Here is a 14,984-nt window from a genome sequence, read left to right on the forward strand (position 1 = left end):
CTCCGTATTTTCTGCAATAGCCTACCGTGGGGAACCTTATCAAACGCTTTGCTGAAATCCATATACACCACATCAACTGCTCTACCCTCGTCTACCTGTTCAGTCACCTTCTCAAAGAACTCGATAAGGTTTGTGAGGCATGACCTACCCTTCACAAAGCCATGCTGACTATCCCTGATCATATTATTCCTATCTAGATGATTATAAATCTTGTCTCTTATAATCCCCTCCAAGACTTTACCCACTACAGACGTGAGGCTCACCGGTCTATAGTTGCCGGGGTTGTCTCTGCACCCCTTTTTGAACAAAGGGACCACATTTGCTATCCTCCAGTCCTCTGGCACTATTCCTGTAGCCAATGATGACATAAAAATCAAAGCCAATAGTCCAGCAATCTCTTCCCTGGCTTCCCAGAGAATCCTAGGATAAATCCCATCAGGTCCCGGGGGCTTATCTATTTTCAGCCTGTCCAGAATTGCCAACACCTCTTCCCTACGTACCTCAATGCCATCTAATCTATTTACCTGGAGCTCAGCATTCTCCTCCACAACATTATCTTTTTCCTGAGTGAATACTGACGAAAAATATTCATTTAGTATCTCGCCTATCTCTTCAGACTCTACACACAACTTCCCATCCCTGTCCTTGACTGGTCCTACTCTTTCCCTAGTCATTCACTTGTTCCTGACATACCATTAGGTTCTCCTTTATCGGCCCTGTTGTCACATCTTCAAAGAACGCTAATGAATTTGTCAAACACTATTTCCATTTCAGAAAACCATATTGACTCAGATTGATTGTAATATGATTTTCTAAATGTCCTGCTGCTATCATCCTTTTTTAAAAAATTTAGAGTAGCCAATTCATTTTTTCCAATTAAGGGGCAATTTTAGCGTGGCCAATCCACCTACCCTGCACATCTTTGGGTTGTGGGGGCGAAACGCATGCAAACACAAGGAAAATGCGCAAATTCCACACGGATAGTGATCCAGAACCGGGATCGAACCTGGGACCTCGGCGCCGTGAGGCAGAAATGCTAACCACTGCGCCGCCCTTTGCTGCTATCATCCTAACAATGGATTCCAATTACAGATGTTAGGCTACCTGGGCTATAGTTTCTAGCTTTCTGTCTCCACCATTTCCTGAGCATAGGCGTTAGATTGTGTTAGGATCTTGCCAGAATCTAGGGAATTTTGGAAGATTACAACCAATACATCCACTGTCTCTGCGACCACTTATTTTAAGACACTAGGATGCAAGCCATCAGTCCAGGTGACCTGTCAACATTTAGTTCTATTATTTCTACTCGCGATGTTTGATTGCCTCTTGATATTTTATCATCATTGAGATACAAATTCTGTCTTCTACTGTGAAAACTGGTACAAAATGCTTGTTCCAAGCCTCTGAGATTTTCTTGTTTACCGTTATTAATTACCCCACTTCATCCTTGGGCCCAATGTTCAATGTAGCTACTCTCTCCCTTTTTGCATACTTGTAGAAGCTCTTACTGATTTTATATTTCCTGCTATTTTCTCTAATTTTTTAATTCCTCTTCATTATTTTTTATTATCCTTTGGCGGTTTCTAAAAATATTCCCAATCTTTTGGCCTCCCATTAATCTTTGCAGCATTGTAAGCCTTTTCTTTCATTTTGATACCATCCTTAACTTCATTAGTTAATGGTTGGCACATCCTTTTTGTAGATTTATTCTTTCTTTCTCAATGGTATATACCTTTGTTGAGTGTATGAAATATCTCCTTGAATAGCTTCCACTCCCCTCTATTCTCTTTCTTGTAACCTATTTTACCAGTCCACTGTAGCCGATTCTATATTCATACCTTTGTAATTGCTTTTATTTTAAGTTTAAGGCATTAATTTCAGGTCCAAGTTTTGAAACACTACAACGATTAATAAAATACTAATTACTACCTGGTCTAAATTCCAAACAATGCTTGCCAGTTATCTGTTAGTCACCATCAACAGGTGCATTCTCCATGGCAACACCTCTACCGGATCAACTTGTCAACCAATCAGCATTCTCTTCTCATATTGTATTGTTACATTCTCAATGTGCCACAAAAAGAGTAAAGGTATGGAGGTGCCACGTACTTGGGATTCTTCCAAACACGATGCAAGGTTTATTCAGGAGAATTTGCTCATACAACACTAAGATGGAGAACTAAAGCCCACACAAACACTCTGCTGACCTCACTACAGATCGCATGACGTTCCACCAGCAGGGATGCATTATCCAAATACATAATGCCCCTCCCCCTTTACTTCTTTACTTTTCTTAACATTTAAAATACAGACCCAATGAAACACGAGAACATTACTTTGCACCATTATCTTTTAACGTATATATAACTCTCAGATGGACATCTATTTCTTTTGAGTTGTATTCTACGTTCTTGAACATGGCTATGAGACCTTTGATGTGTCTTCTTTTTCTTCTGTTGGTAGTACTTCCTGTGAAGTTACTTCAGTATCCGTCTCCATTGGTGTTGAAGATTCCTGAGATACAGAATCGAAATTTGTCTCTGTGTTTGGACTCTGTTCAGAAGTATCACTGCTTAGATTTTTTGAATGAAAATAGTTCTTGGGACATTTCAGCAATTTTTGTGTCTGTATGGTGTATAATATGGGACCGGGTTTTGCTCAGATAACTGCAGGTACCCATTTCTCATTTATAGTGAAGCTTCTTGCTAGCACTCGCTCTCCTTGAAGTGGCTGAAGCAGATACGTTAGCGACCTTTAAGACTTATCTGGATAGGCACATGAACAGACGGGGTATAGAAGGATACAGGCGGTTGGTCTAGATAGGACACATGATCAGCGCAGGCTTGGAGGGCCGAAGGGCCTGTTCCTGTGCTGTATTGTTCTTTGTGTGAATACTTGCTTTTGAAAGTTTGTTCCCTCCTCGTAATCTATGCTTATTGTTGTCGTTTGACAATCTCTGAAGTGGCAGGTAGAATCAAAAAGTCAAACTCATCCAATGTACCTTGGTCCTTTGATGCCTTGATTGAGTGTTGAAGTGACTGTACGAATTACTCGGCAAATCCATTTGTTGAAGGATAGTATGGACTCGGCTTTATGTACAGCGCATAAAAATGATTCCTTGTAAAAGGAATCATTTCCTTTTACATAACCTTCGAACTCCTTGGAAGTGAACTGTGTTTCGTTGTCACTAACAACCTGCTCCGGTCTACCAAATCTTACAAATATTTCACCCAACTTCTCAATAGTTTGTCCTCGTCATTGTGTATTTCGTAATCACCACTTCCAGCCATTTAGAATGTGCATCTACAATCACCAGGAGCATGTGTCCCATAACTGGGCAGTGGAGTCTATGTGTACTCTCTGCCATGGCTGTGTCAGCCATTCCCACAGATGTAAGGGTCACAGTGGTGAAGCACTTCTTAGTTTTGCACAGGACGGACATTGCCCCAATTTTGCTTTCATTTGAGCATCTAATCCCAGCCACCAAAAATAACTGCATGCCAGTTCTTTCATCCTCACCACACCAGGATGTCCCTCATGTAGTTGGCAAGGATTTTATTACACAAGCACAGGAATAATCACTCTGATTCCCCATAATAAACCTCCACTCTGGATTGTTAACTGAAGTCTTCTTACGATGTAGGGCTGGAGGTCTGGATTTTTACAATGACATTGTTCCTTTTAAGATACATGTCCATAACCTTCCCCATCACTGATCAGTTCTTGCGTATCTCTGTACTTGAGATGAAGTCAAAGGTGTAATATCCATGTGTGAGCAAATAGGATGCTGACAACATTTTTTCAGGTTCTTGCTGGATTTATAATGCCAACCTTGACAAAGCATCAGCATTTGCATAGTGCTCAGATTTACGATATTGAATGTCGTAAGTGTGTGCCGGTAATATCAAAGACCATCTCTGTAGCCTACTAGCTGTTGAAGAAGGAATACCTTTATATGTCCGGAAGATAGCCACTGCTTTTTAAAGAACAAAATTATACCTGACTCTATCACTGCCTCTGGCAGCCCCTTCCAGATGCTCACCACCCTGTGTGTGAAGAAATTTCCCCTCTGGTCTCTTTTGTATCTCTCTCCTCTCACTTTAAACCTATGCCCTCTAGTTCTAGACTCCTTTACATTTGGGAAAGGATGTTGACTATCTTTATCTACCCTATCGATGCTCTTCATTATTTTATAGACCTCTATCAGATCACCCCTAAGCCTCCTACGCACCAGGGAAAAAAGTACCAGTCTAGCCAGCCTCTCCTTATAACTCAGACCATCAAGTTCCAGTAGCATCCTCGTAAATCTCTTCGGTACTCTTTCTAGTTTAACAATATCCTTCCTATAATAGGGTGACCAGAACTGAACACCATATTCCATGTGTGGTCTCACCAACGTCTTGTACAACTTCAACAAGACATCCCAACTCCTGTATTCAATATTCTCACCAATAAAACCTAGCATGCTGAATGCCTTCTTCACCACCCTGTCCACCTGCGATTCCACCTTCAAGGAGCTATGAACCTGTGTTCCTAGATCTCTTTGTTCTGTAACTTCCCCAACTCCCTATCATTAACTGAATAGGTCATGCTCTTACTTGATCTACCAAAATGCGTCACCTGACATTTATCCAAATTAAACTCCATCTGCCATTCATCGGCCCACTGACCCAATTGATCAAGATCCTGTTGCAATCTTATATAACCTTCTTCACTATCCACTATGCCACCAATCTTAGTGTCATCTGCAAACTTAGTAACCATGCCTCCTACATTCTTATCCAAATCATTTATATATATTACAAATAACAGTGGACTCAGCACCGATTCCTGAGGCATACCGCTGGTCACAGGCCTCCAGTTTGAAAAACAACCCCCCACAATCACCCTTTCGCTTCAGTCGCCAAGCCAATTTTGTATCCAATTGGCTACCTCACCCTGGATTCCATGAGATTTAACCTTTTGCGACAACCTACCATGCAGTACTGGAGCACTATATGGCGATTTAGGTCCATTGCCATTGTGTAAATCAGTATTAATTGAACTTATGAACTCAGCAACTCAAACAGTGGAGTTCAGTTTTAGCGACACCATCTATGCTCAGATTGATGGTGTTTCCATGGAATCCCCTCTGGCCCAACATCTTTGTTGGGTTTCACGAGAAACACGTCTTTGATGAAATTATACTCAACCTCCGAATAATAATAATCTTTATTAGTGTCACAAGTAGGCTTACATTAACACTGCAATGATGTTATTGTGAAAAACCCCTAGTCGCCACACTCCGGTGCCTCTTCGGGTACACGGAGGGAGAAATCATTATGTCCAATTCACCTAGCAAGCATGGTGACCGTGCCACCCCTCTGCATATTTCCGATATACAGGTGATAAGTTAGCAATATTTGAATCCACAGCTGTAAGAATTTCTTTGCACATCCTGCGCTCAAATTCTCCTTTCATATAAAGCAGTAAAATGAGCTCCCTTTCCTTGATGTGCTGGTTGAGACATCTGTCAGGGAGTTCTTAACAGCCTACCTTTCACTGGCCAATATACACGTTGGGATTCCTACAGTTCTACGTGCTAAGATAGGCCTTCTCGGCAACCTCGCAAATAAGGCTCATTATGCAAGCTTGATGCTGAAATGGGACACATCAGAGCTATCCTGTGAGATAACGGTTCCCCTGATCAGATCATTGCTCACTGTATATCACGCAAACTCATGAATGGGCCTAAGGCCACCACATTTCTGCCCTGAGGTGTGCCCAGTCTAGCTCTGATTATCCTGAAAGGGTAAGGCATCTCAAAAGTTTGAGCAACAGGTGAAGCTATCCAGACCTTAAAAAGTACCTGGTTATGCACCCAAAGTGCCGTAAGCTGTAAAGCTACAGACGATATGCTGATAGAATTAAGCTGGTGGCTTGTTTCTGGCCGGCGCATACATAATGGGCCAAGTTGCCTCTTTCTGTGCTGTAAATTTCTATGATTTCTATTCTTATGACTCATGCAGAACTTCTTTTTTTTTTAAATAAATTTACAGGACCCAATTCATTTTTTTTTTCCAATTAAGGGGCAATTTAGCGTGGCCAATGCACCTACCCTGCACATGTTTTGTGTTGTGGGGGCAAAACTCACGCAAACACGGGGAGAATGTGCAAACTCCACACGGACAGTGACTCAGAGCCGGAATCGAACCTGGGACCTCGGCGCCGTGAGGCAGCAGGGCTAACCCACTGCGCCACCCTTCTCATGCAGAAATAAAGCATCAGTGGTCACAGACTCAGAATAAGGGATCATCCATTCCAGATTGAGATGAGGGGGAATTTCTTCATTGAAACAGATACGAGTCTTTGGAATTCTCTATGCTCAGTAATTGAATATATTCAAGAGAGCAACCGGTTGATTTTTGGATACGAAGAGAATTAAGAGATATGGAAATAGCACTGGAAAGTGGAGCTAAGGTAGCAAAATCAACCAATTTATTGAATGACAGATCAAGCTTGATGATCAACTGGTTTACTTATGCCCGTATTTCTTACGTCCTTATCTTGACTCTCCCTTTTCATGACCAAATACTGCTACTGCTGGATCAGCCAATTGGCCAAGGACATTCCCCTGGATTTTGATCTAGCAATCATGATGATGTGGGGCTTGGAAGAAAACATGGAGTTAACGGTATTCCCATCAATTTCCTATTCCTCCAAAGCCTATCCACCATCTACAAGGCACAAGTTGGGAATGTGATGGAATACCCTCATCTTGTCTGAATGAGTGCAGTTCCAACAACACTCGAGGTTCAACACGATCCAGTACAAAGCAGCATGCTTGATTGCCACCCCTTCCACAAACACTCACTCCCTCCACCACCATCAAACAGTGGCAGCCATGTGCATCATTTACAAGATGCACCATAGGGACTCACCAAGCCTCCTTTGGCAGCACCTTCCAAACCCACGACCACTACCATCAATTTTTTTTTTTTTTATTATTCTCCTCCTTTTTCACATTTTCTCCCACATTTACATCCATCAACAATAAACAATAATCAGCAAGATATGTCAGTCCCCATACTAACAACGATCCCATCTACCCACCAACCCCCAAACCTCAACCCGCATGTTTACATAAACAAATGACAAAAAGGAATCAGGGATTACCCGTAGTCACCCTTAATCTTACACAGCTCTTCCCCCCCCCCCCCCACCATACACGTATACCAGCTCCAGCCCACTGCACCACCCGCTTCTGCTTGGCCCAGCTCAGGACCTTCTCCTTCACCCTGTACCTACGGAAGCACAGAGTCACTGCCCTTGGCGGCTCACTCGCCTTTGGTATAGGCCTCCACGACCGATGAGCCCGATCCAGTTCATATCGGGAGGGATCCTCCCCCTCCCCCAATAATTTTGCCAGCATCGCGGCAAAATACTCAGTCGGCTTCGGTCCTTCAACTCCTTCGGGCAGCCCCACAATCCTCAAATTCTGTCGCCTGGATCTGTTTTCCAGGTCTTCCATTTTTCCTCGCAGATCCTCGTTAGTATCCATCACCTTCCGCATCTCTTTCCCCATCGAGGCAAGTTGATCACCGTGCTGCAATAACGTCTCCTCCACTTCCTTCAGCGCCTCCCCTTGCTCTCGCACCTCCGCCACTGCGCTCGCCACCTCCGTCCTCACCGGGGAAACCGCCTCCTCCACCAGCACACTCAAAACCTCCCTCAACTCCTTCCTCGCCGTCTCCATGCATTTCGCAATCTGCGCCAACTGCTTTTCAAATTCCGCAGCCATCACCTTAGTTATTTCTTCAGCCGTAAGTGGTGCTCCAGCCTCCATTTTTCCTGGTGACCCCGCGGTGTCCTTTCCACTCCCCGACGGACCTCCAGCTGTTTTTTTTTCAGCAGTTTTCTTGCTCACCCTCAACATTTTTCTTTGTTCCTTTTTTCCTCCTGTGTCTCCACTGTGCCTCCTCCGTGCCTTCTCCCTTCTTCTGCCGCCTCCGCGGACCCTGGGACCGGGCTTAAAGCCCCGAAAATGCCGTTGCCGACCGGGAGCCCTGCATTGTGCGGCCGCCTCCCGCCCGCCGTCACCGGAAGTCCCCCGACCACTACCATCAATGAGGACAAGGGCAGCAGACACATGATAACACACCTAGAGGTTCTCCTCCAAGTCACTCACCACTGTAACTTGAAAATATATCGCTGTTCCATCACTGTCAATGGAACGCCCTCCCTAACAGCACTGTGGGTGTACCTACACCATAAGGATTACAACAGTTCCAGAAGGCAACTGACCAACACCTTCTCAAGGGGAATTAGGGATGTGCAATAAATGTTAGCCTAGCCAGCGATACCACATCTCAGAAATTACATTTTTAAAATTCATTTGTGACCTTTTTTTCTGGTCCGCGAGGGAGGAAACCCCATTGGAGGAATTCAAAAGGAATTTGAAGTTCCACTCTGTGTCTCCAAATGACAGTGAGAATTAGATAACTTGTATTCACCATTTCTTGAAAGCTCAACCTGAAATACTAAGATTCATACTAACACGATACGCTTTGGTCAGACAACTAATTCTAACGGAATTGAAGACAATGTACATTTGTGACTAAATATTCCAACGGAGGGAGTTAAAGCTAATATTGAAATCAAAATGAAATTGTGATGACACAATAATTATGAAAGCAAATAGTATTCTTTAATTATAAAAAAGAAAGGGAACTTTCCCCAAAGTAACGATGAGTTCATGCAAGTTTTCTCTCCAATTTCTGGTGCTTCATTTTGGTACGAATGTAGATTTTTACCTTGTATCCCCAACTCTCTATGATATCAACTATTACCTTTATGCTCTGCAGCATTTCATTTGATTTCTTGATCCTCTCATCTGAATATTCCATTGTTCTTCTTTGAATAGAAACAAATCGTTTTGAGATGAAGTACTGTATGGGGATGAGCACAACGATGGTAGATACCCCAATCAAAGCACTATACCCCAATTGGTTATAGAGTAGTAGCACTGCTAGTATAATCTGAAATCAAAATACAATTAATCCATTGGAATAAGTATTCAAGTAATGTAAACAAATTGTTTCACACTCTTGTAATAATGTCTGGGGTGCATCCCCTTCCCTTGTCAAACATGTTGAATGGGTAATAATAATTTATCATACTAGCTTTATTTGTTATGTGGAACTGCTGTATTGGGATGATCCTGTTTTCTTGTGTGAGGAAGAGCTTACTTCATGTGCCAACCTGTTCCTTTTTAATATTCTCCAACAACCCTCTCCGAACACAGCAAGTTTGAATATTACTCAATGCAAGCTCAAGGGGCAGCACCTCTTCTTTCAATTATGTGCTTTACACCTTCCAGACTCAACACCAAGTTTAACAATTTCAGACTGTAATCTCTTCCCCCATTTAATTTCCTTTTCTTTGCAGGTTTTGGTTTTAGTTTCATTTTTTCCTCCTCGTTTCTGCTTTCTGGTAGCAACTGTACATCAATTCACATTCACATGTGCTATTCACATCCCCTATAGACAGCTTTTGTTTTTCCCATTACCATTCTCTTTGGTTTGGCATAATCATTTAATCTCTCCTGTCTTCCATCCTTTTTGCTCTTTATCCACCCATGTCACCATTTCACTTGTTAAAACCTATTACATTTCTCACGACCCGTCCAGGAGTCAGAATATAAAATATATCTATGTCTGTCTAGCTACTTTATATATATTTTTTTCATGAACAAAAGGCTAAACTAATAAAATGGCCACTGCTAATCACATAATGGTAGTTCTGGAAATTTGAGCATTTTAAACATGGACAAATGATAACACATCAACCCCTTGGAATGTAACACTTCTTATAGTGTATAAACATTCCAGCAAAGCCATCACAATGGATTAGCAGATGTGATATCTGCACCAATCAGCTATGGTCAAAGGCAGAACTATTTGTGACTCCTCATTTCAAACGTTGTGATCATGGTTCTAGTTACCTGCTCCAAAAACAATGGGTTTTAACAAGGGACCTCCTTAGCTGAATTGCTCAACCCAAAGCCACCCTGTCACATGACTAAGACTGGAGTGGTTTGAATTGCTTTAATTATACAGCTTTAGACTAGTTACAGTTTAACCTTCAAAGAGTACCGGACTCCAGGCTAGCAGCCTACCTTTGACCTCCATCTCTCTCAAACTATGATCTCCAGAAATTTCACCTACACAGTGAATTATTTCCAGGACACAAGAATACTTTGTTACATCTTCAACGGATGCAACTCGCAACCGGGCTCCTCGGACCAAGGCCAGGATGTTGCCAGACAAAGCCAGCTGAAAGAATCTTCACAGACATTGACTTACTGGACTCATGTGAAACTATAATTTTTATTTTTATCCTAGTCTTCACCCTGAACCCCTTTCTTTCCCTTATCCTTCTTTTATTGAATGAATGTGAAAGGTGGGGGGACAGATTTTGTGAAACCCCTTCCAGCATTTTGTGCATGTGTAAAATAAACCTTATCTCACATTCACTGTGAGGTTATTAATAGAGGATTGGATCATTCTAAAACTGAAGGGTTAGGGAAAATACATCACCATTGGCAACCCAGTATGGGTGAAACGTTCATTAGCTGGACACATCATGAACTTCATAGTGTGTTAAATGTAATGTTGGATTATGTCTACTCAGGAACTAATTCTATCTTCCCTCTCTTTCAGGTACCAGTAGGAGCAAGCTAAAACCCCACACCGCCGGACAGTCCCGCAGCCCCAGTCCCTAGTTCATGTTGGATTATGATGCTGAGGACCCACTAGAAATAGAACTGTCACTGCGTTCACCTACATCTTTCACCAGTGCAGAGACACACATTGCTGGGTCCTTAATCTACGTTAGACTCGAGTTTCACTATCTGGAGAACTCCTCATGGACACGTCTCCCCAGCAGTCGGAAGCAGTGACCAGGGGCGAAATTCTCCGTTATCGGCTGAAAGTCCGCCGATCGGCGCAAAAAAACGGCGCAAATCCGACTTGCGTCACGTCGGAAAAATGGGTCGAAAGTCCTCCGGCCCGAAATGGGCGAGCAGCGACGTAACGGGATCCGCGCTTGCGCAGTGGTTCACGCCGTGCAGCGTCATACACGCCGCACGGCATGATGGCTCATAAGGCGGCGCTGCTCCCCTCCACCCGACCCGCAACACCCGACTGGATGGCTGGCCGCCGCTCAGCCCCGAGGTTCGAGTCACGGGATGTGGAGGCGCTCCTGACGCAGTGGAGCAGAGGAGGGACGCCCTGTATCCCGGGCACGGCCGCAGAGTTGCCCCACGCCACAGCCGGCGTCTGTGGAGGGAAGTGGCAGAGGCCGTCACCGCTGCGGCCCTGACACCACGGACAGGCACCCAGTGCCACAAGATGGTGAACGACCTTGTCAGAGCAGGCAGGGTGAGCCTCCCCCATATCCCCCCCTCCCCCATTCTCCCCCCTCCCCCATATCCCCCCCTCCGCCATATCCCCAGTGAATCCAGCCCTAACCTTAACCTCTGCAATGCCGCGCAACCGATGGCGTGCATTCATACACCTGCCTAACAGTGTTGCCTTTTGCCCCTGCCACCCACCCCCCCCCCACCCCACAGGATAAGCGTGCACACAATAGGGAGCATGTGAGGGACTGGAGGAGGCCCCGCTGATGAGAGGCCACTGACCGAACACGAGGAAAGGGCCCTGGAACTGGCTGGCGGACCTGACGACCGGGAGGTTGCTGATGCAGAGGTTGGGGGCGTAGTAGCAAGAGAGCCACCGACAGCCCGTCCCCATATCCCCCCTCCCCTATCTCCCCCTCCCCCACATCACCTGATCACTGCCTGATGTCTAACCATGCATGCTCCATTGTGTATCGCAGGACCAAACGTCCAGGCACCCATCCCCGCAGATGCAGGACCGCCCGCAGGATGCCCCTCGGAGGCCACGGGAGACGGAGAGACACCAACCCTCCAGCATGCGACGCCCGCAGGATGCCCCTCGGAGGCCACGGGAGACGGAGAGACCCGGGCCCTCCAGCATGCGACGCCCGCAGGATGCCCCTCGCACACCACAGGAGACGGAGAGACCCGCACCCTCCAGCATGTGACGCTCGCAGGATGCCCCTCTCACACCACGGGAGACGGAGAGACACGGACCCTCCAGCATGCGACGCCCGCAGGATGCCCCTCGGAGGCCACGGGAGACGGAGAGACCTGGAGCAACAGGGAGACGACACCCCCGTCACGTGCGGGAGCGACCACCCAGCGACGAGGGGTGCAGCCACAGGCCCCCGTCACATCCGAGCCGGGACACCCCTGCCCGGGACAGCCCTGCCCGGGACAGCCCTGCCCGGGACAGCCCTGCCCGGGAAGACGAAATACCGGACAGTGACTCAGAGTGGATGGGTGGAGACGAACCCCCACCCCAAAGTGCCATGGACTCAGAGTGGGACGAAGAGCACGACACAACGCCACTGCTGTCACCAACACCCTCCACCATCGCAGAAACACTCACCTCGGTTGGGCACTTTAGTGATGAGGCGTCTGGTACACTCACTGGTGCGCACAACACAGCCGTCCCGGTACAGCAGGTGGAGGTAGGAGCAGCAGAGGGGGCCGGCGGTCGGAGGGCAGCCCAGCCCAAGCGAACATCTGCTGCCCAGATGGATCCCGGGTTCCTGGAGTTACCACACCCACACATAGATCCGATGCAACCACCGACCCGGAGACGAGCGAAGAGGGTGACGGCCGGCTTGCGGCGGCTGCAGTCGCAGGTGGAGGAGTCCACCCGCGTCCAGAAGCTGGGAGTGGTGCCGGTCATGCGTGCCACCCAAGCTGACACCGCACGGGTGGCGTCCGCGGTTGAGGCAATGGGTGCGACGGTGTCAGACATGGGGAACGGTTTGCGAGGCCTGGGCTTTCCGTGCAGGAAAAGTCTGTGGCCCAGGAAATGGCTGCCCTCTCACAGAAGGCCATGAGCCAGTGCCAGCGCCAGATGGCAGAGGCGCTCAACACCATAGCCCAGTCTCTGCAGGCCATGGCCCAGTCTCTGCAGGCCATGGCCCAGTCTCTGCAGGCCATGGCCCAGTCCTCTGCAGGCCATGGCCCAGTCTCTGCAGGCCATGGCCCAGTCTCTGCAGGCCATCGCTGAGGGCATCGGCGCCAGTGGCCATGTGCGAGCCGGCGTCGCACTGTTACAGACAGGGTTTGCCAACACCCTGGGCTCCATGGCTGCAAACCTGCAGACCCCTGTCGATACCAGCACGGACCTCCAGGACTGGCAGCGCCAGATGTCGGGGGGGCGTCGGATGGCCAGTCCGTTCGCATCCCCCACCCATGTAGAGGCCTGGGGGCCATCGGGCACCCCGAGGGAGGAGGAGGTGGTGTGGTCCCGTCCCGGCTCCCCCTGTAGGGGAGGTCCCGGTACACCGCGACACCTCGGACTCCCCCCCTTCCGTCCCAGGTGCATCGGGTGGGCAACGGGCAGGACAGGCTGGCAGCTCGCCATCCCAGTCGCCCGGGCCGCAGCCTGGCCCATCTAGGCCAGGACGCCCCAGGAAACGGCCGCCAAAGGGATCCAGTGTCAGAGGGCAGGAATCACAGGAGTCCACCTCCAGTTCTGCTGTACCGTCTGGGGAACCACGTAGACGTAGTCAAAGGGCCCGTAAGGCCAAACAATTAGACACTGAGTCAGTTGGCACGGGTGCAGGGCACAGATGAGTTTTAGGGGCTAGGGCATGTGCATGAACTCCTTTGGTTATTAAAGTCAATGTTACACCTACAGAAGCTGCCTTTGTGCTCTGTCCAAAGCGTGCGGGGGTGTCATGTACGTTGAGCGCAAGTGTGTGTGTGAGGGGTGGTCTTACCTCAGCCCCAGGTGAGTCTGCCCCCTTCCCCCTGGGCCGCCATCAACATCCCCCGGGCAGAGGACGGGACCGTGCGCTGCAGTGTCACAGCCGCATGCAGGGATGGTCCGGGTGGATGGTGGTACTGTGGCCTTGGTCAGACATAGTCCAACGATGTAGAGCCAGGAGCTCACCGCAGGGCGGGTTGTCATCATCCTCCATGGCCTGCAATAGACACGCGTCCACCCGCAACTGTGTGAGCCCGGCCCGTTGTGCCGCAGGTGGATCGGCAATGGGGGGGGGGGGGGGGGGGGGGGGGGGGGGGGTGTGCATGCGGGTGGGGTGGGGTGGGGTTGGGGAGGGGGGTGAGGGTGCTGGGTGGGTAGATGGGTGGGGGGTGTGGGTGGTCGGCTGTTGCCATGGTGTGCGGTCTGTGGCCATACTACCCGATTCCCACGCCCATCTAGTCAGTGAAGCGGGCAGCTATCAGTCTGTCCCGTGCCCGCTGGGCCAGCCGGTAACGGTGGACAGCCACCCGCCTGTGTCTACCCCATCTGCCCTGACCATTACCCCCATCCCCCTCATCTGGGGAGGGACTGCGCCTCTTCCTGCTGCTCCTCCACTCCGCCCTCCTCTGCCTGCGGCACATCGCCCCTCTGCTGGGCTATGTTGTGCAGGACGCAGCACACCACAATGATGCGGCCGACCCTATCTGACCGATACTGGAGGGCGCCCCCAGAGAGGTCCAGGCACCTGAAACGCATCTTCAGCACGCCAAAGCACCTCTCTATCACTCCCCTTGTCGCTACATGGGCATCATTGTAGCGGTTCTCCGCCTCATTGCGTGGCCTCCGTTTAGGCGTCATCAGCCACGATCGCAATGGGTAGCCCCCGTCGCCCAGCAACCAGCCCCTCAGCCGGGGATGGCGTCCCTCGTACATGCCGGGGATGGATGACCGCGACAACACGTATGAGTCGTGTACACTGCCTGGGTAACGGGCGCAGACGTGCAGGATCATCATGCGGTGGTCGCCGACCACCTGTATGTTCATCGAATAGGTCCCCTTCCTATTGGTGAACACGGCCCTGTTATCTGCAGGTGGCCGCACGGCGACGTGCATCCCATCGATCGCGCCCTGGAC

The 14,984-nt window shown here is 48.5% G+C and overlaps 1 protein-coding gene across 6 annotated transcripts in view; it reads right to left on the reverse strand.

Moving 5' to 3' along the window:
• The window catches only part of LOC140385425 (ATP-binding cassette sub-family C member 9-like), a 333,755-nt gene that overhangs the window by 246,160 nt on the left and 72,611 nt on the right, over positions 1-14,984 (reverse strand). For all 6 annotated transcript variants that reach the window (XM_072467561.1, XM_072467564.1, XM_072467563.1 and 3 more), the window contains one exon: positions 8,829-9,017. In XM_072467561.1, the coding sequence (XP_072323662.1) occupies positions 8,829-9,017 (189 nt within the window). The remainder of the gene's footprint in view (positions 1-8,828; positions 9,018-14,984) is intronic.

Source organism: Scyliorhinus torazame, chromosome 11, assembly GCF_047496885.1.
Source record: "Scyliorhinus torazame isolate Kashiwa2021f chromosome 11, sScyTor2.1, whole genome shotgun sequence".
Lineage (NCBI taxonomy): Eukaryota > Metazoa > Chordata > Chondrichthyes > Carcharhiniformes > Scyliorhinidae > Scyliorhinus > Scyliorhinus torazame.